Genomic DNA, 21702 nt, shown 5'->3' with positions numbered 1-21702 from the left:
CCGGAGAAGCCCGGTTTGGGAGGGGCCTTGAGGGGGGGGGTACTGTCATGATCTCTGCTTCCAAAAGGTCAGGGTTTTCCCAACTCCCTTGGAAGCAGATCCATAACCCAGGTTCCGAGTGCCAACCAGTCCCAATTGGGACCTTTTGGACCCAGTCCTGGCGCCAGTGGCACCAGGCTCATAAATATGCCCAGTCCCAGCGCTGGAAGCGCCGGGCTCATAATGCTTGGGTGGACTTACCTGCAGCAGACCATGCTGCTTACTTGCCTGCCAGTTGAGCCTCTGATCCTCTTCTGTTTGGAACTACTTTTCCTGTTGGGTGGGGCTGGAGCCACTCCCTAGATTTAGAACACTGGAACTCTTCTGGAAGGCAGGAACTCTTTTCTTACCAGGAACTCTTTTCTTACTTAGGCGTGGCTGTGGAAGGAGACACCTAAGCACTACAGGAGGCTATTTAAACCACACCCGGTGGATGAATCTTGCTTTGCGTTATTCTGCACCCTCTGCAGCAGGACGCTCATCGTGTCTTCTACATCCAGTCCTGGGCCTAAGGAAAAAGGCTTACCATCCTGAATCCAGTCTTCAGCAACACCTATAAAGACAAGAAAGAACAGGTTAGCATTCCGGCATCTGAAAGGCAAAGGCTTACCTACTCTTCGTGCGCTCCGGAGGTCTTCATACTGCATTCCGGCATCTGAAAGACAAAAGCTTACCAACTCTTCGCACGCTCCGGAGGCCTTCGGCGCTGCATCCGCATCTGAAAGACAAAACAAGGTGCGTTTAAAGACATTGGGGAACTTTAATACTCACGTGCCATTACTCCTTTCCACATCTAATCCAGTGGGTATTCCGGCACCCTGCAGCCGCTCCGAACTCGTACCTGCAAAATAAAAAGACAGTTAGAGCGTATCGTGAAACAGGCAACAAGCGCTTACTCACGTGCTTCCAGGCGCTTCTATTCATCACACGGGCTCCATCTTCAACTCACTTCAGCCCGTCATCCGCCATCGCCGGAACCCTGCAAAACAAGAGACATCATTACTAAAGACTTTAAAAAGACATTTGAATGACTCGAAACTTACCGTTCGTGCAGTAAACGACGGACAGCAGTCCTCTGAAGTCAAGAGGCCTGTGCTACCTATCCAGTGAAGAAACTGGCTACAGCACCCTGCCCCGAGGCAGATGGAGAGCTTGGCATTCACTTACCCAAGGTGAGAGCGTTAACCTTTGGGGGTCTACAGGAGAGGAGAAGAGGAAAGAGATAGGGACACCCCAATAACCCCAGTTCATTAACCCCATATTTTCTATCTGCAGACATCTTACTCTACACGTCAGGCATACAGTGCACAGAGGTCCAGCCCAAAGAGCCAACCGGGTGCTACACATCACCTTTGAAGATACGGTAGTCGCCCAGTCAAGACCGGCGCCTCTGCGAGAATCAGGTGAGCGTTACACAATCTTAAAACATCCTCGCCCAGAACTCCCCTACATCGTTGAAACTGATGCTTCGAGCCTTGCCATGGGGGCAGTTCTATCACAAAAGGACCCAGTAACCAATCAGTTGCATCCCGTGGCATTTTGGTCCCGCAAATTCTCGCCTCCTGAAATCAATTACACTATTACTGTTAAGGAACTTCTAGCTATCAAGTCCGCCTTTAAGGCTTGGCGGCATTATCTTCTGGGGGCCCGACACACCGTTAGTGTGATTACAGATCACTGAAACCTGCAATATTTGAAAACCGCAAAAGCTCAATCCTCTAGGCAACTCCGTTGGGCACTATTCTTTGCCGAGTTTGACTTCATAATCACTTATCGACCTGGTACAAAAAACGGTAAAGCCGATGCCCTTTCTCGGATGGGAGTGGAAGAACATTTGATCAATCCTAAACCTGTACCTATCATTGCCGAACAAAGAATTCTGGGTGTAATCGCCACACAATCCATAGAGGAAGTTAAGGATAAAGCCAGGCTACTGGTAACTCCAGCAGACATACAGAATTGGCATCTGCAGGGAAAGGACTTTACGGTGAAGGACAACCTATTATATTTCCAAGAACGGTTATACCTGCCCAGCACAGATTTACAGAAAAAGGTAATCTCTTGTTATCACGATTCTTTAATGGAAGGACATCCCGGTATGGCCAAAACCTCGGAAAAGATCAAGCGCTACTTCTGGTGGCCGTCTTGGAAAAAAGATATCAGAGACTTTATAATGTCCTGTGGAGTATGCGCTCAAAACAAGAGTCAAAAGGAAAAACCAGCCGGCCTCTTACGCCCTATTGACATCCCACCTCGCCCTTGGCATACGCTTTCTATGGACTTCATCACCGATCTACCTCCATGCTCCGGATACAATACGATCCTAGTAATCGTGGACCTATTCTCCAAGATGGCGCATTTCATTCCACTCAAAGGCTTACCAACAGCAGCAACTCTGGCCTGAGAATTTCTCGAAAACATCGTCCGACTGCATGGCTTTCCTTCAGTTCTAATTTCGGATCGAGGGAGTCAATTTATTTCTCATTTTTGGCGAAGTTGCTGTCGGTCGGCTCAAATTGATGTGAGACTTTCGACCAGCCACCACCCTCAAACCGACGGACAAACCGAGAGGACCAATCAAACTCTGGAACAGTATTTGCGCTGCATGCTACAACAAACTGAAAAAACTTGGAAAGATATCCTTTGGATAGCCGAATATGCCTACAATAATTCTGTCCACTCGGGAACTGGGAAGACCCTGTTTTTTCTTTTATACGGTAGTCACCCTCGAACCTCGGAGTTGGATCCACTCCAAGATCTTGGAACACCAGCAGTAGACCACCTGCATTCTACAATCACCCAAGCCTTTAAGGAAGCTGTTTCTCACCTTCAAAGGGCTAAAGAACAATACAAGAAAGGAGCAGACCAACATCGGAAGGAAGCCCCCCAGTATCAAGTAGGAGATCAAGTCTGGTTATCCACCAAATATCTACCTCTAAAAGGACCACGCACATTCAACCCAAGATACCTTGGTCCCTATTCCATCACTACCATAGTAAATCCAGTAGCGGTCAAGTTGGACTTGCCCCCTCACATGAAGATACATCCGGTCTTCCACGTCTCTCTATTAAAACCCGTGCAACCTCAAACCCGACTAACTAAATCTCCAAAACCTATTCTAGTTGACGGAGAACTCTAGTTTGAAGTCAAAAGCATCCTGGATTCCAAGATCTCCAAATCTAAACTATTTTACCTGATTGACTGGAAAGGCTACGGTCCCCAAGAAAGATCCTGGGAACCTGCAGAATATGTCCACGCGCCTCGTCTAATCAAAAGATTTAATCGAACATTTCCTAACAAGCCAAAACCTCCAGAGAAGCCCGGTTTGGGAGGGGCCTTGAGGGGGGGTGCTGTCATGATCTCTGCTTCCAAAAGATCAGGGCTTGCCCAACTCCCTTGGAAGCAGACCCATAACCCCGGTTCCGAGTGCCAGCCAGTCCCAATTGGGACCTTTTGGACCCTGTCCTGGCGCCAGTGGCACCAGGTTCATAAAGATGCCCAGTCCCAGCGCTGGAAGCGCCAGGCTCATAATGCTTGGGTGGACATACCTGCAGCAGACCATGCTGCTTACTTACCTGCCAGTTGAGCCCCTGATCCTCTTCTGTTTGGGACTACTTTTCCTGTTGGGTGGGGCAGGAGCCACTCCCCAGATTCAGAACACTGGAACTCTTCTGGAAAGCAGGAACTCTTTTCTTACCTAGGCGAGGCTGTGGAAGGAGACACCTAAGCACTACAGGAGGCTATTTAAACCACACCCGATGGATGAATCTTGCTTTGCGTTATTCTGCATTCTCTGCAGCAGAATTGCTCATCGTGTCTTCAGCTTCTGATCCTGGGCCTCAGGGAACAAAGGCTTATCATCCTGGAATCCAGTCTTCAGCAGCATCTGTAAAGACAAAGAAAGAACAGGTTAGCAGTACGGTCTTCAGTGGCAGCGCATCTCTTACCTGGTCCATCGGCTGTCACCAACGCCTCGCGCTGCATTCCGGCATCTGAAAGACAAAGGCTTACCTACTCTTCGCATGCTCCGGAGGTCTTCGCACTGCATTCCGGCATCTGAAAGACAAAAGCTTACCAGCTCTTTGCACGCTCCGGGGGTCTTCGGCGCTGCATCCCTCATCTGAAAGACAAAAGAAGGTGCGTTTAAAGACATTGGGCAACTTTATTACTCATGTGCCATTACTCCTTCCCACGCCGAATCCAGTGGGTATTCCAGCACCCTTCAGCTTCTCTAAAGCTCCGAACTTGTACCTGCAAGATAAAAGGGACAGTTAGTGCGCATCGTGAAGCAGGCTACAAGCACTTACTTACGTGCTTCCAGGCGCTTCTATTCCTCACGCGGGTTCGATCCTCAATTCTCTTCAGCCCGCCATCCGCCATCGCCGGAACCCTGCAAAACAAGAGATATCATTACAAAAGACTTAAGACATTTGAAGTGCCCAGAACTTACCGTTCATGCAGTTAACGACGGACAGCAGTCCTCTGAGGTCAAGAGGCCTGCACCCTTATCCAGTGAAGAAACTGGTTACGGCACCCTTCCCCGAGGCAGATGGAGAGCTCGGCGTTCACTTACCTAAGACATCTTACTCTTCGAGTCAGACATACAGTGCACAGAGGTCCAGCCCAAAGAGCCAACCGTGTGTTACACATCACCTTTGAAGATACGGCATTCACCCAGTCAAGACCGGCGCCTCTGTGGGAATCAGGTGAGCGTTACAGATCGCTATAGCTAACGGTTCTATCGTGAGGACGTATATCAAGGGGGAGAGGGGACAACCCTGCCTGGTCCCTCGTGAAAGTGCGAAGGACTCGGACAACCTCCCATTCACCTGGACCCTTGCTGTGGGGGCTCTATATAGTGCCGATACCCAGCTCCTAATGTGCGGCCCGAAGCCCATTTTCTGGAGAAGAAGTTCCATGTATCTCCACTCCACCCTGTCGAAAGCTTTTTCAATTGTTTAATACATTTGGCGAGGGGGGTGGAATTACCCTTTCGATGGAGGAGGCCAAAATTTCCCTCATCCACAAAGTAGGGAAGGACCCGGAGGAATGTACTTCATACCGTCCCATCGCCCTTATAAACACGGAGGCAAACATTTTCACCAAAATTCTGGCGAAGCGCCTGGAAAGGCATCTCCCCTTTCTGATCGACCAGGACCAGGCAGGTTTTGTTGTGGGGAGACAAACCGCCGATAATATCAGAAGGGTGGCTCACTTGGTGGAGAAATCGCGTAAGACGACCACTCCGGCAATCCTTTTGGCGCTTGACGCCGAAAAGGCGTTTGATCGGGTGCAGTGGTCGTTCTTATTCCAGGTGATGGAAAAGATGGGCCTGGGAAAAGGGTTTATAAAAATGGTCTCAGCAAATTATAAAAATCCCACTTCACGGATCCTAGTGAATGGGGAGATGTCTCAACTATTTAGATTGGAGCGGGGGACAAAGCAGGGGTGCCCCCTCCCCCCTTTACTTTACGCAATATATCTGGAACCACTTTTTCTGGCCATACGTGAGGCAGTGGAGATTCAGGGAATACCTTTTGGGAGGCGGGGGCAGCATAAAGTAGCAGCTTTCGCCGATGACATGTTGCCCACCCTCACGAACCCTAAGGACTCCATCAGGGCAAGCATAGAACTACTGACCAAATTTGGTGAGCTTTCTGGTTTACGAGTCAATTTTCAGAAGTCTGAGCTTATGATCCTGTCCCTAGGGGAGCAAAAGTCGAGAGTGACGAGGGCAATTTTCCCGTTCAAGTGGAGCCCCTCTGGGCTGCGCTACCTGGGAGTCAGGATCACACCCTCTCTGGCGGGCTGGTATGGGGCTAACTATGAGCCCATGTTGTTGACAATCAAGAAAGATTTAAGGAGATGAGGCTCTCTAAGATTATCCTGGTTGGGAAGGGGTGCTGTCCTCAAAATGGTGGTTCTTCCCCGGGTACTGTATCTTTTCCAAGCCATCCCCCTGCCGGTCCCGGAAAGTTTCTTCAAGAGACTAGATAAGGCGGCCAAAGAGCTCATCTGGGAGGGCAAGAGGCTGCGTCTGTCCAGGCGGCTGTTAGTGGCTTCCAGAGGAAGGGGGGGCTTGGCATTCCCTGACTTTCGCCACTATCATGAAGAAGCTCAACTATGGGTAATCAGGGAATGGTTTTCAGAGGCCTATCTTAAGCACTGGGTAAAAATGGATAGAGCTGTAGCTCGGCACCATTTGGGGGAAGTACTGTGACTCCCGCGTAGACTGAGGCCATCCCATCTATACTTAAGTGCGATTACGAAGGGAGTGGTGGATAATTGGGATAGGGCAGTGGAGAAGCGGGGGATCACAACCTTCCCGTCCCCGTTCACCTCAATCTTCAGTAATGGGGACTTCACGCCAGGGCTGGAGAGAAGGGCATTTCTACAGTGGGAGAGAGGAGGCTGTAGAACCTTGAGGGATATGTTTAGTGGTGAAAGGGTGAAACATTTGAGGAATGCAAGCAGGAGTTTGGGGTGAGTGAACGGGAGAGACATTGATACTTTCAGATTAGGCATTGGGTAATGTCTGGGGAAATAAGGAAGGCTGCGACTCAGGAATTTGAACGGTTTCTCACCACCCATGAGGGGTCCAAAGGGTTAATCTCAGACCTGTATAGACAACTAGTGTATGCATGCCCAGAAACCACTTGGGCGTACATGAGGGGCTGGCAACAACAGCCGGGGTCAGTATGGGACAAGAGGACTGGGAGAGGCTTTGGAAGATGTTCCCAAAGGTGGCACTATACTCGGGCTCGCCTGCACGCAATGTACCCGGCAACCGAGGAGAAATGTTGGAGGGGATGTGGGGAAGTGGGCTGAGCCCTAACCACATATGGTGGGATTGTCCCATTATTAGGCCTTTCTGGAGCGATGTCGCGCAGGCCCTCTCTCAATCGTTGGGGGTGGGGGAGACAATCAGGACCCACGTGAGATTCTACCGGGAAAGAGATGGTTGGGGGGGGTGATGAGGAGAGGAAAGGTAGAACCAAGGCAAAAGTTATTTTCACATTGGCCGCGATGGCCCTCATCGCCCAGAGGTGGAAGAGCCCCACAGTCACGACAGAGCAAGAGTGGTTAAGGAAAATGTGGGATATAGTCTCGATGGAATGGGCATCTTGTGCAGCTAATAACAAGTTGGAGAACTTCTCGGCAGATTGGGGAGAGACATTGGCCTACTTGAAAGGGGAATTCAGAGAGCAATGGCGACCCCAGAGACTCAAGCTCTTGGGCATCTACGGTTAAAGAGTTGCGGGGGATACGGCTGGGCGGGAAGATCCATTGGCACTATGGCGGGGCTGGGGGGGGTGAAGGGGGGTCAGTTTGATGCTGGTTCTTGTTTTGCGTTCTCTTCATTTCCTTTCTCCTGTCTTTGATTATTATGATGAAAACAATAAAAAGAAGTTAAAAAAAAATCCTTTCCAATGTACATTGGGTGATGACTTCACTCCTGGTCACCCCTCCTCTGGGCTCAGACCCCCTCTATCAGGTCTACTACGTCATTCACGTGTCGTTGGGTGATGGCTTTTTTTAAAAAAAAATGTATTGCATTTTTAAAAACCAAAAAAGAAGAACAGTGGGACTTTCAACATTGTCCTTCCCCCTTCCCTCACTCTACCCCCCCCACCAGCTGATGAATGTTTGTCCCATTAACGGTATGTCCTTACAGTTCATCTCCTCATGTAAACATGTCCAAAATTCGGATTTTGTGTGGCCACCATTGTAGCATGTAATCACTTTGTAGGTATTCTAGCGCTAGCCCCCAATCTGAGAGAATGTTTTTCCGGGCCCTTTGGATGTTATATGTTATGCGCTCCATTGCTATGAATAGCCACACTCTCTGTAGCCATTCTATTGTGGATCGCAGTGATTTCTATTTCCATCTTTGGGCTATTGTTAGCCAGGCGGCGGTAAGGAGACCCATGAAGTTTCTCTTTTGAGTCTTTGTCATCGTCTTGCCTTGGGGGTCCCACATGCCGCACACCCAAACCTCATCTTTCAGTAATTCTGCTCCTTTAAACATCTCTTGCATTTGGGTTTTTATCTCCGGCCAGAAGTCTTGTAGTTTCGGGCAATCCCACCAGATATGTGTCCTTGTGCCCTCTGCATCACAGTCGCGCCAGCATTTGTTTTGTTTAGTGTTATCCAGATAGGCTGGATATTAGTGTTTGTCCCTGTTCATCAGAATAGGGTGGGCTCTCAGAATCTGTCCACATGGCAGATTCAGAAAATCCATCTAAAGAGGCAAGATACCGGCAGCGAGTGCTAGCTTCTTTCCCTAAACCAAAGGTAAGCTCTGACCCTTCCCTCCAATCATACACTCATGCACCAGTCAAGCATTTGGTGGAAAGACAATCAGTGCAGGGCAACACATACACATTTTTCTCAAATGACACTCACAAGTACATTAACCAGAGCTCACACCACCTTTAATCCTCTCAAACGCTTTGTCACCATATCAATTTAGATCTGCTTCCATGGAATGGCCCAAAATGTATGTGCTTGAAACTGAACATAATTTTGCTTGTCTTATATCAGATACTGTCCATACAGCCCATTTAAGCATGTTCTGCTCAACAAGTGTCAAAGAGTGTAAAATGGTAGCTCTAGCATTGGTAATGTAACAAGGTAACATCTCTCTCGCCTTCCCTCTATCCTCAAAGCGTTAACCTCTAGCCCTCTAGATTATGACACTTGTCTCTGAGGTTAACTCACCGGGTTTGTTGAGGAGACATCGAAGCTCATACTCCACATCAGCCTGGCGCTGCTCCAGGTTCTGCTGTTTGATTCTGATTGGAAAAAACAGAATGTGAGAAAGGAGCTGCCTTTTGACCTCGCAATTTTAAAATCCCTCATAGTACCAGATAAAGCGAGTTTAAAAAAGATGCACTTCAAGCAATGTCAATGTTATTAGAGTTGGAGTGATTTAAATGATAGTTGACAATATACAAGCAAAGCTCATGGGGACTGGCAGTAAAGATCTACTCATATCTGCGTTTGAATGATATTTGGGCTTAAGATGTGACTTTCATGGTTGTGTTTCTAGAAAGTACTGCCACCAAACAGCATGCCTCTGTGATGTGCCCAAAGTATTGCTACGGTGTGCCCAGAAGGTCACAGTGGTGTACCCCTACACCAATGATCTCCAAATCCAGTGCACAAGAGCCTCAACCACAACAGCTTTTCAAGATAGCCACTGCTTATGTGAACAATTCTAATTTAGATTCACTGTATTCAAACATTTTGAGTGGGTATCCTAAAAATAAGGAGGGGATTTAGCTCTATGTGACAGGACTCACCATATCCCCCTCTAACACTGTCACTGGTAAGCATGTTGCTAGATTTTGAGCATGGCCACCTGCTAATTAAGGAGCATCTCTGCATCCCTCATTGTGCTTGGCCCTCAATTGACATTACCTATCCGTGGGAGCCCGTGATCCAGGCATTACAGAAACACACTTACACATAGACAAGCTCTGACTCCCGCCGCACCAGCATGTGCTTCTCGTGGATCAGCCGGAACCAGTCCACCAACAGCTCGTCGTCATCCTCAGTCTCTGCAGGCACAAAAGGGAAAAGATATCAGATAGGAAATACAGTTCTGTTTTACTACCCCAATAAATTGTTTTGGGTGGAAACGTTGGGAAGCGAAACTACCCAGCCATCCTGAAAAGAGCTAGTATGGGCCTAAGAAACTAACCCATCACATTGTGGGAGTGGCAACACAGCTCTTGGAAACTAGGCCATGACTTCAGAGGAGAGCTACCCAACAAAGAGTGGCTGTGTTGTTATGTGGAACAACCCACTTTACTAGTTTAGCCATGAAGAACTACCCTACACAATTATCAGATGGTATAACCATGACAATATTTGTGGCCCTGTAGTGTCTCAATAGGTCGGCACACTCCAGAGTGTGTACGTGGAGGGTCCACAAGTGACCAGGTGTTAAACTACAAGTTAAACAAAGCTGTCTATTTTATCTCACAAGAGCCCAGGCTCATAAGGAAATCATTAAGCCACTTCAGGTCATTCTCTTTAACAAAAATATCATAATATCACAATTTCACAAATACCCCCAGATCTGAACTTTAAGCTTCAGTCTTAACCATATCTGCATCCAAGGCATAGTTGAAATGTGTTTTTTTTGGCATTTCCCTTTTCAAAGCTCACCATAGTGACTACTGTAATCAAAGCCACAGAAATTGTGAATGTTGCTGTTCTGGCACAATTAAAGGTTTGTGGTTCTTGCTTCCCAACTTTCATTTTTTGCTTGCTTCATGTTAGGGATATGTATCAGTTGTATGCGTAATACCCCCTCCTAATGTGACCCCCAGCATTTTTTGCTGGACTTCTGGACCTTTTTCCTTATCTCCTGAATGAGGGGAGCCATTTTTCCTCATTCATTCTTATTTGCTCTGACCTTTGGGAACTCTGTTCTTTTGTTTTACCTCCTCCATATCTCTTAAAGGCAACTGTGTTACACTTTTGCAGCACACAGCACCTTATGTGCAGTGTTACCGGGAACCCTTTTGGTTCTCCTTTGATATTATTTGACTATCCTTGAAAACTACTGTTCTTAAGGATATAGGGATACTTTGTATCCTTCCTAAAACTTTAACCTATGAGAGATTGGTGCACACCACTTTATGTGGAGTGCTAAGGGGATACCTAGTATCCCTCTTCTCTCCTGTGACTTTTTGGTCATGTTATATGGCTGGTTCTACCAACTTTTGTGCCATTTTCTGCCGCAGACTGTATTCACAGTCTCAGTTAAGCACAAAAGGGTCACCTATCTTCTAACATGGTGGCTCTTTTCTTTTTTCGCCATTTCTTGCATGGTTGTCTGTTGTTAGTCCTGGACGTGCCTAGAATGACACTGGTTGTAGCCTGGCTGAGCTTGGCTGGTGCCGCGTTATGTGCTTTAAAGCCGACAAGTTTTTCCTGACTGAGAAGTCACGTGTTGTTTTGGCCCCACCCCTGCTGCACAGCAAACTTTCTTCAAAAAGGCATAGGCATGCGCCACTGTGCACGCACCCCGGAAGTGCCCAGAATGTGGCTGTTAGTCTGTTTGAACTCTGGGTGGCTCACGGCTCGCAGTTAAGCACTTATTCCTTACATGTCTGAGCAGCAAGAAGCCATTGCAAAAACAATTAGTTGTCCGTATTCAGATAGTACAGACGGACTAGCAAAATTCTCGTAGTTTTCTATGTGATGAATCAGTTTTTTGCCCATGTCTTGTAAGGAACAAGTTACTTACCTGTAACTGCTGTTCTCCAGCATGGATCTGGCATGGATTCACATGCTCATGAATATTCCCCATCGTCAGGCTGGGAATCCTCGGTAAAGAAAAGTTTCAGTTTAATTTCTGAACTGTCTTTCTCCTAACAACCAATAACAACCAATCACTGGTCTCTGGGTCATACTGCCCCCAGTCAAAGACTGCCCTCTACCTAAACCCCTCCTCTGGCAGCCATCTTCAGATTTGGTAGCATGTAAAGTGGCAGTAGGACCAAGAGAAGAGCCGCAGAGGGGTAGGCGGGCGGGTTCGAATGTGAATCCATGGCAGACCCATGATGGAGAAATTATAAGTTACTCACCGTAGTGACTAACGTACTCTTAGTCCATAGTCCCCTTTCCTCTATACTGTATGGGTGTCCCATCCAAGGGACGGTAGACAGAACCTTTTTCACCAGAAAAAACCTTCTCCCCTTTAAAATTAGAGGCGTACGGGGGCACGGCCCAGGGAGCATGCGCTGCCCAGACTCCGCCCTCCGGCGCCATGCCACAGACACCACTGACGCGTCGATAACAGATTTAACATTGCCTAATGACACCAGTATTATTAGGGGGGAGGTTGGTGGGACGTATGGAGGAACGGGGACTATGGACTAAGAGTACGTTAGTTACTACGGTACTACTTATAATTACTCTTACGTCCCGTCCCCTTTCCTCCATACTGTATGGGCGATTACAACTGATTGTAACCCCAGGGTGGAGAGGAGCCCCTCCTTAAGCAAATAGGTTCCTGAGAACCGCCTGTCCGAAATCCGCATCAGATCTAGAGCCGGCATCCAAACAGTAATGCTTGCAGAAAGCCGAAGGAGAGGCCCAAGTGGCTGCCCTGCTTATGTCTTGCCAAGGGACACGGCGCTGGAATGCGATGGCTGTTGCCTTGGCCCTGACTGCGTGGGCATGCATGTTGGCCGGGAGCGGCTTGTGCTGGCCCTCATACGCTTCTTTGATGGCAGAGACCATCCAGTGGGATATGGAAGCCTTTGAGGCCTGATAGCCTGGCCTCGAGTCGCCGAAAGTGACAAACGGAGCATCCGACTTGTGGAAGCCCTTGGTCCTGTCCAAGTAGAATTTTAGGGCACGCCGGATATCCAGGCAGTGCAGCACTCTCTGTGCTTCGTCCTTGGGCTCGGGAAAGAACATAGGAGGGACTATTTCCTCGTTCAAGTGAAATGCAGATAGAACCTTGGGCAGAAATGCCGGGTGCGTCTGCATGACTACCTTGTCCTTGTGAAAGGTGTATACGGTTCAGAGGCGACCAGCGCCTGAATCTCGCTGACTCTGCAAGCAGAGGTAAGACCGACTAGTAAGGCCGTCTTGATGGTGACCAGCCTAATGTCCACAGACGCCATTGGCTCAAATGGTTTGTGCGCCAGGGCGCCCAAGACTATGTTAAGGTCCCACACAGGATGCAGTCTCTTGACGGGCGGGTAAAGTCTAACGAGACCAGTCAGATGTTTGACTATAGGGTTGAAGGAGGAGAAAATGCCTTCCTCCGAGTTCCTGTAAGCCCCAATGGCTGCAAGGTAAGAACGGCAGGTGTCCACCTGTACGCCTGAATGAGCGATGTGCGCCGAAAAGGAGACCACGTCGTCCAAATTGGAGGCCAAGGTGTTAATTCCCTTGGAGTCTGCCCAGTGGCAGAACCTTGTCCATTTGCTTTTGTACTGGGCCCTGGTGGCTTTGCTCCTGCCGCCCGGTATGATGTACAGATTGGCCTGTGAGAGGCTAAGGTGCAGAAGCGTTACCTGCTCAGGTACCACGCTGTGAAGGCTAGTTTCCCTGTCACGGGGTGGATGATTCTGCCCCCTGCTGTGCCAGATGATGTGCTGGGCCCGTCGGGAGGTGTATAGGGGCACCTCTGAGAGGCTGAGGAGCTCCGAAAATCATGGTCTGGCCGGCCACCATGGAGCAATCAGAATGATAAGGAGTTGGTGCGACTCCTTGATCTTGCAAATTACCCTGTGGATCAGGGGAGTTAGCGGAAAGGCGTAGGCCTTCATGCCGGTCCACTGGAGGTGAAATGCGTCACACAGAGAGCCGGGGCCCTGACCCTGCCAGGATGCGAACTTGGACACTTTTTGTAGTGCCAGGTGGCAAAGAGATCCACTTGTTGAAGATCTCCTGAATAACAAGGTCGTTTAGCTGCCACTCGTAATTGTCCCAGCCTGCTGAGCATGTCCTCCTCCAGGTTGGATTCCCCCGGAAGGTGTGCTGCCGAGAGGTAAATTTTGATTTCCACATGCTGATTGCCAGTCTGCACAGAGGAGGGGATATGGTGCCTTCCTGCTTGTTGACGTAGTACATGCTGGTCGAGTTGTCTGTCTGGATGAGGACAACCTTGCCCTTGAGAAGTGGTAGGAATGCTCTGAGCGCTAGCCCGATGGCGTTCAGCTCCAACCAATTGATGTGGTGGTATTGCTTCTGTCGAGTCCAGGTGCCGTGGTCCGAGAGATCGTCCAGGGTGGCTCCCCAGCCCTCGAGCAAGGAGTCTGGGGATGGGGCCTGCAGAGAGGGCGGCTGAAAGGGCTTGCACGTCTGTAGGTTGCAGTCAATGGACCACCAAGTTAGGTCCGGGTGGAGATATGGAGGAACATTGATCATCTAGGATTGCGTGCTCCTGATTCCATGAGGCCGCGAAGTGCAGCTGAATCCTTCTCATCCTTAAGTCTTATGTGCGGCACGGCTAACAGAACCGCCGCTAGTAGACACAGGAGATGTTGGTACCACCATGCCGAGGTCACCTCTGTGCTGAGGAAGTGGGCAGTGGCCCACTTGATGGCAGAGATCTTGTCTTCCGACGAGAAAACCCTCTCGGAGCACGTGTCCCAAATGAGTCCCAGGAATGTCAGAGTCTGCGTAGGGAGCAGCTGTGACTTCTTGAGGTGGAGCGAGAAGCCCAGGTCATGCAGTGTTTTCATAAGGGCATGGGAAGAGTGGTGGACCGTTTCCGGAGATGTAGCCCTGACGAGCCAGTCGTCGAGGTATGGGTAGATGTGGAGGCTCTGAGGAGGGCCGCTTCAGCGTTCATGCATCTGGTAAAGACCCTGGGGGCCGAGTTCAGGCCACACGGAAGGACTTTGTATTAGAAATGGTAGCCCATGATCCTGAACCATAGGAAAGAACGATGGGGCTGCCAAATCGGGACGTGTAGGTACGCATCCTTCAGGTCCAGGGAGCACATCCATTCTCCCTTGTCCAATGTTCCGCTATAAAAGCTGGCGTAACCATCTTGAATTTTTGCAGGTGTAAGGAGAGGTTGAGGGTGGAAAGGTCCAGCACAACTCTCAGGTCCGCCTCGGTCTTCTTCTGAATGGCGAAAATCCTGGAGTAGAAGCCAAAGCCAAAGCCTCGCTGGGAGTCTGGAACTTCCTCCACTGCCTGGCTCTCTACGAGCGACCGGATCTCTGCCAAAAGAGTTGCTGTCCCAACCTGTGGGAGTGGATGGGAGGAGAGGCTGGGATTAAGGCAGTTCCCTGTGGATACTATGGCGAGGATCCAGGGGTCGGTGAAATTCTGGTGCTAGAATTGTGCATGGAGAGCAAGCCTGCCCGCCACCGGGGACACGTGGACCCGAAGGTGCATGTCATGCCTTCTTTCCCTCTGAGGCTGAAGCTGAGGAGAGGTACTGGTAAAAGCCCTTACTCTCCCCACCCCCACACCTTTTTGTTGTTTGCGCCGGTTCTGAGACGACGAGTAGTCCGGCTGCCTGGATCTGCGTTCCTGGAAGCTGCAGAACCCTCCATAGGTACGACCCTTCTCCGAGCGCTGCTGAGATTGGGTGTACGATTTCATGGATCTTCAAAAAGATTTTTTTTTTCCAGGAAACTTCAAGGTCTGTCTTAATTTGCAGCTAAAAGGTCCTTAGTAACATTTCCTTTGTTTTGTATAGATTAAGTCTTACTCATAAAAATTGATCTCGATGGTCCCGAAAAGGAAACATTTTTAGGTATTTTGGTATTTGTTGAATTCCGTAATCAGAGGTCTGTTATAAAGTGATATGAAAAGAGAATTTAGTTTTTCTTCATTTTGAATCCAATTCCACCTTTTTAACTATTTCTTAGCAATTTGCGGGAGAGTCAGAAGCATTTCCATCTTGACATCTGCGTGGTAAAGAATGGTTTGGAGTTTGTCTGACCAACTCTAAATGAGATCAGCATGAGGGAATTCTTTAGTGGAGGCTAAAATGCGGTATGGAGGAGACGGTGGGGTTAAATACATTTTTCTCAATGTTGTTGCAGATCTCCAAAGGACAGTTCCATATAGAGAATCTAAGCATAATTCATATAGAATTGTTGTTACTGAAATATTTGACGGCAATTTAAGTATTTTCCGCCAAAAAATTCCCTCTAAGAGCGGGCAAATGTCTTTGTTCAAATTCCAGCCGGCCTCGCTCCAGTAGGTTATCGTTGGCACTACGTTTTGCAAATAAAACGTCAGAATCGGAATTAAGGTGAATTTCCTGTATTCAGCGTGTAATTTAGCTCCTTGGAGCGACAATGTACGCATACGACAAATAAGGTCTTGGGACCAGTCCCATTCTCAAATGGATTTATTGAATAGGACGCCTAGGTAACATATAGATGATGTAGTTTCAATGCGTTCTCTTTGACCTCGCTGTGGGCCCAATGTTATGATTTTTGTCTTAGTAACATTCACTTCAAGGTCATTTTTTGAAAGTAGAGTTGTAAAGAATTTAGTAATCTTTGCATTCCGATCGGAGTTGAGTCGATCAGGACCAGGTCGTCCGCATAGATGGCCCAGCCGATCTGATGGCCATTTATTTTCGGCGGAAAGGACTTGGTTTCTTGCAAGAATATTGGTAGATCAGCGATGAATAGTTTAAAAAGTAGAGCCGCCATCCTTGCTTTACACCTTTTTCCGTCACAATTTAGTTTGAAAGATCTCCTTGCGCATTAATGCGCACTCGAATTTTAGTGTTCGCATGTAGGGCCATGACTGGCTGAAGAAGTTCCAGTGGACAAGCCCAGTTCTGAAGTTTTTTCCACAGCAAGTTTCAATTAATACTATCGAAACCTTGCCGTAAATCGACAAATGCAAGGAATAGCTTTTTTGATTTTTGTAAGGCTTCCAATTTTAATGTTTAATAGGAGTAGATTTAGTTCTGTGCCTAGACCCTGCGTAAAGCCCATTTGGCGACGATCCATAATCCCAGCATTGGGTGCCCAAGTAGTCAATTTTCTTTGAAGGAAGGCTGCGAAAATCTTTCCAATAGTATCAAGAATGGCAATCGGGCGATAGTTGGCAGGGTCGTCCCAATGGCCCTTCTTGAAAATTAGGACTATAATTGCACAGGACCATGATTACAGCAGTTCCTTCATGGTGGTAATTATTGTTAAAAGTCTTTCAATGAATTGAGACCATAGTTCTTTATTTTCTTTTATCATGATATTAGTGAGGCCATCCGGGCCCACGGCCCTTGAGTTGTTTAATCTTTTAATTGCTAATAGAATATCTTCCACTGATTCACCACATTCCATTGAGCATTACTCACTAAATTAATTGTTGGAATCGTTGTGGGTGGATTTTCAAATACCGATGTAAAAAACATCTCCCACACATTTGAAGTAATGCTGTTTGCCATCATTGCATTTTGATTTAGTGATCTTTGATTTCGAATTGTCCAAATCTCCCTGGTGTTTTGTTTCAGAATGAGTCGTAAGATCGTTTCGGCTCTTTCTTGATCTCGAATCAGTGCAAAGGACTTCAGCCAATTTCGGTATTTCTGTCTTCTTTTTTTGATGGCATCGATCGAATTGACACCTAGATTTTTTTTCATGGTTATGATGTCTTTGTGAAGAGCTTTTTTGGTTTCACTGATTATGGCGCTATATGCATATTTACTCAATTGAGAAATTATTTTCTTCCCGTGTTTCTTGACTTTAAATTGTTGGAGCAATGGGGCATAGTTTGACTACTTGGAGATGCCACATTAGACCGAAAATCCATATTCAGTGCATTAATCTGATGTTTGTTGATTCACAGTCTATACGCACCCTGATTTATCTCCAGGTGTGATCTTGCTGGTGGAATTTCATTTGATATCTTCCAAATTAGTTTAAGTGCATCATGATCACTTTTTGTTGTTTTCATAATAGACATCTTATCAATTTTACAGAGCAAATTCTTTGTTGACCAGATGTAATGAAGTGTTTTATGGGACTTATTCCGATGCCAGGTGAAACTCGCAGGGATGTCTCCTCTAGCACTTCCATTTAACATCTGGCTATTTCTCATTTCGAGTTCTGATTTCCAGCGTTGACCTCTAGAGACCTTCTGTGTCTTTAGGTATGGATTTTGAGACGACGACAGTGTGGTGTTTTCAAACCATGAGAAGTTCAAATCTCTGCAGATAATAACTGTCAGGTCTACGGACTTAGCCATACAATTATCAATTATAGATGTCACTTAGGATCTGTAAGAACTGGAAGATATCATTGCTGGATTCCAATAGGTGTTTATCATCAGAAGCTGGGAGGTCCTCTTATGTTCATCCTGTGCAGATTGTACAAATAAATTTGGGCTTTCAATTCTGATTACCTTCCACAATTTGTTAATTCGTAACATCGTCACTAGCCAAAAAATAAGGACGTCCTTTGTGATTTTTTCCAGCAGGATTTAACAGGATTTCGTATCCATCTCTGACTGGTACTTCTCGTAACCATGTCTCTTGTAGGCATAGTGGAACATTATTTTCCAGTGAAAAAGTTAGTTTATAGAATAAATGCATGAATCCACGGGGGGAGTGTTGGTCCTCCTGATTTGAGCGCTGCTAATGATGGCTGAATTGCCTTGGCGGGGAGTTCGCAGGTCTTATCCTTTGTGTAGCACCATGCCTATTTGATTTTTTCTCTGGGGACTTTGATTTTATCATGTTTCGTAGTATGGATTGTCTTTCTTCGTTCGAGGTTTGTTTTCCTGGGTCTTGAGTAGCCTTCACCTTGCCTGTGTCGTTAGTTTCATTTCCTGATGACAACTCAAAGCTGAAAAAAAGGAGTTCGTCTTTCACTGCTACAATGGTTTTTTTTGATTATTTGAGATTTTATATGCAGCATCACCCAATCAGAGCGTTTTTCAGTGACATATTCGAGGATAGTAATATCTTCAGAGGTTATTGTCCTTAACGAGGGAATGCAGTGTAACAATTTCATAACATTCATTCGATTAAGGTTTACTTCATTCTTGTTACTTAGAATATTTTCAAGTTGTAATTTCCAAGTGTTGGTCACTCCTTCATTCTTATGATGAGGCATCACACTCATTGGGTGTTTAAGTTGTTTTTGTAGCTGTGCTTTAGTCTGCTTTGGATTTAAAGTACAAGGCTTGCAGTCATCTTGTCTCTCTATTGTTGATGGTGCTGTTTTTAATTTTGGTATGTCGAAATGTTTGGCAGTGAAAACGTCCTTTTGACGATCTCGACAGGACTTGCTGGTGTCTACTAAAAATGTTATGGCAGTTCTTGGTGATGGTGTCAGATTTCTCACAATCACTGGGGATTGACTGCTTGCTCCAATTGATTGGTCTGCAGTGATATTTGCCATCACTGACTCTTCTTCTTCATCCACTGAGTAGGTGGATAAATCACAGATCAACAGAAGCACAGGAGTGATGGTCTGTGTCGTCTTCAAATTCAGCTTGCGAGCGTTAATTGGGGTTGCTTATGTCTGCCCCTAAATGTGATTCACGACTGATTAGTATATTTAATGGGTTTTGTTTTTGCCTGAGATGGAACTGTTACGAGGTGCTCGAAGAGCCCAGTTTTAGGTGGAGTAGATAAGTTCCTTATAAATTGCTTGGAGTTGTTTGAAGGTCCCTTCAAAGTGCCATTTGATTTGGGTTTCCTTGTTCTAAGCAATATGTTTTATTGGTCCAAGACTAATGTATTGGGGACTTCCTTGTTGGCGGTATCGTTGATTTGGGGAATACCAGTCTCCGGACTCAAGTCTGTAGATAAGCAGAGGGTCTGCGCGGGGGCAATCACTATAGTTTTAACTTGTTGGGCTGTGTTCAGAGTAATTGTCGGCACAGAATTTACCAAGCCTTGCAGATCTCGATTATTTCCTACTGGCAGAATTCCAATAGACATCTGCGCCATCAGTATGATGTCTTTATGGGTGACGCCGACTGCAGTCAACTGAGAGTTCTTTGTAGTCAGAATTGAAGGCATGTCATTCCTTCGAGGCCTGCGACAATAATGCAGAATTTTCCACACAGTTGCCTTTGTGTTTACAAGGTTGCAGCAGTGTTGGCAGTCGAGTTGTTATGTTGTGCCGCATCCATTTAGTGCACTCTAGTACAGCCTCTATCAGGTCGGATTTCTCTGCCAATTCGTTCCTTGCAAGATCACTCAAGCGATTTTGCCATTTTGCAGACACTTCTGCTTCGTGAGCTAAACGATTTTGTAACTGAGTTTCCAGTTTCCAACGTTATTAGTTTTGTGAGTAAGTTCCCAATCATCGAACTTTGATCTTTTATTGCTTCATGTAAGGACTCAGAGTTTCACAAAAGGTATGAGTGCGATCGATGTGGCAGCCAATACATTATTATGTATTTGTAAGCTTGCCTCAGTAGAAAGATTACTTTTGGAACAGTTTCCCTTTTCCATTTCAGGTTGTATTTCTGTGTGTGTTTGTAGAAACGTGAGACTCTGCAATCACAGGTTTTTCAATTGATGCCTCACCATTCTCTTTTGGCTTGCCATCTGTCGGTTTCGTTTTCAACGAATTGCTCTTTGCAGACGAGGCGTCTGAGGAGCTGTTTTTCTGTGTGGAGTGCTCGTTCGGTCTTTAAGAGTAATGTTATGCACAACATTTTTGATTTCCAGGCAATTGCAGCTCGTATGGTTTAACGTGCCTTGGTGTTTGCAGAATGGAGGGGATAGTCTTAAGAAAACTGTAATTCAGCCGCTCTTTTAGAGCTTCAAAGTCTGTTTTTAGGCACTCTGTTAGCCGGGCTTCCCGAGCGGCAGGGTCATGTGAGCAGAAGCTTGCGTACCCTGAAGCCTTCGCGATTGGATTAATTAGAGATAACATAAGCGAGTCATTTGACTGAGTGTTTCCAGCCAAACTGGAAGCAGCCGTTTCAGTTGGTGTTTTGGCCACTTTATTATTCTGTCTCCTGTCGACGGCAGATGATGGTAAGTTAACAGGCGAGTCATATCTTCTTATGGTAGAATCCTTTGTTTTGCCGTTTAAGCCGCTTTGCGATTCAATACCTCGTTCGGCTGAAGCCAAATCAGCTAATTGTGTTAATTGCAGCATTGTGCTGATAGACAGTTGTGTTTCAATGTCAGCCACACCTAATTGCAATGACGCTGGCTGGGGAAAAGAGAATGCATTTTGCCAACTACTGGGAAAGTAGTTTGACGACTGCCTTTCACTCAGGTAAATATGATGATTTTAGACCAATACCGTGTTGTGTTTGAAACTCCAACGGGATTCTTACTTCTAGTAATTCCGGATCTGTGATATCGAACAGTGACTGAAATAATGCAGTGTTTACTTCAACTGGTAGTTCTCCAGTCGTCTCTTTAAGATTATCGCAGTGCACAGTATTTAAAGGCAATAAGGAAGTGTTGTTAGCCAGGGACAACTCAGAGAGGCGTCTGGTTACCAATGTCGAGAGAGGTAGCACAACTTGAAAAGCCGACATGTTTATTTCAGGAAGTTCATTGTGATTGCTTACCTCATGTGACTTGTCAGTCTCATGACGCTGCCGCTGTAAAAGGGTCTTTTGGCAGGTCAATGGGCCAGGAACCACCGCCATACGTCTGTCGCCTGCGTGTCCTGCAGCGGACTGAAGCAGACTGGCTCTACTCGGGACTCTGCGCGGCGCTCCACGCTTGGAGTCTCTATTTAAGGGGAGGGCACTCCACTTAAAGTGACAGTGTTCAAAACAAATCCAGTCAGCTTCCAACACTGTAGAATGAAAAACACATGTTGCTGCAGCTCCTCAGCACAAGAAAACACAGTAGACTGGAGCAGACTGGACTCTACTCGGGGATTGCCCCATATGGAAACAGGTGATCCACTTGGTCCTGCCGATGGTCCCACTCGTGGCAAGAGCGCAGCTCCCTGCTGAGGGAGTCAGCGATGGTGTTCTTCACTCCTTACAGGTGAAACGGGATGAGGAACATTCCCTGGGCGACGGCCCAGTGCCACAGCTCCTGCCCTTCTTTGGAGAGCGCTGGGGACCTGGTACCCCCCTGCTCCCTGATGTAGAACATGGTGGTGGTGTTGTCCGTGAAGACCCGCACCACCTTGCCCTTGAGGGACAGAAGGAAAGACTTGAGGGCCCAAAACACTGCCTGCAGCTCCAGCATCTTAATGTGCAACGTCTTCTTCT

General features: G+C 47.0%; 1 protein-coding gene across 2 annotated transcripts in view; it reads right to left on the bottom strand.

Moving 5' to 3' along the window:
* The window catches only part of MICALL1 (MICAL like 1), a 453077-nt gene that overhangs the window by 92548 nt on the left and 338827 nt on the right, over window positions 1-21702 (bottom strand). For both annotated transcript variants that reach the window (XM_069653074.1, XM_069653075.1), the window contains exons 13-14: window positions 9509-9602; window positions 8761-8834 (exon numbers count right to left, since the gene is read on the bottom strand). In XM_069653074.1, the coding sequence (XP_069509175.1) occupies window positions 8761-8834; window positions 9509-9602 (168 nt within the window). The remainder of the gene's footprint in view (window positions 1-8760; window positions 8835-9508; window positions 9603-21702) is intronic.

This window comes from Ambystoma mexicanum, chromosome 3q (genome assembly GCF_040938575.1).
Source record: "Ambystoma mexicanum isolate Mex_15411 chromosome 3q, UKY_AmexF1_1, whole genome shotgun sequence".
In the NCBI taxonomy this organism is placed as follows: domain Eukaryota; kingdom Metazoa; phylum Chordata; class Amphibia; order Caudata; family Ambystomatidae; genus Ambystoma; species Ambystoma mexicanum.
The sequence above is the reverse complement of the archived record's forward strand: the minus strand, read 5'-3'. Positions and strand labels throughout refer to the sequence as shown.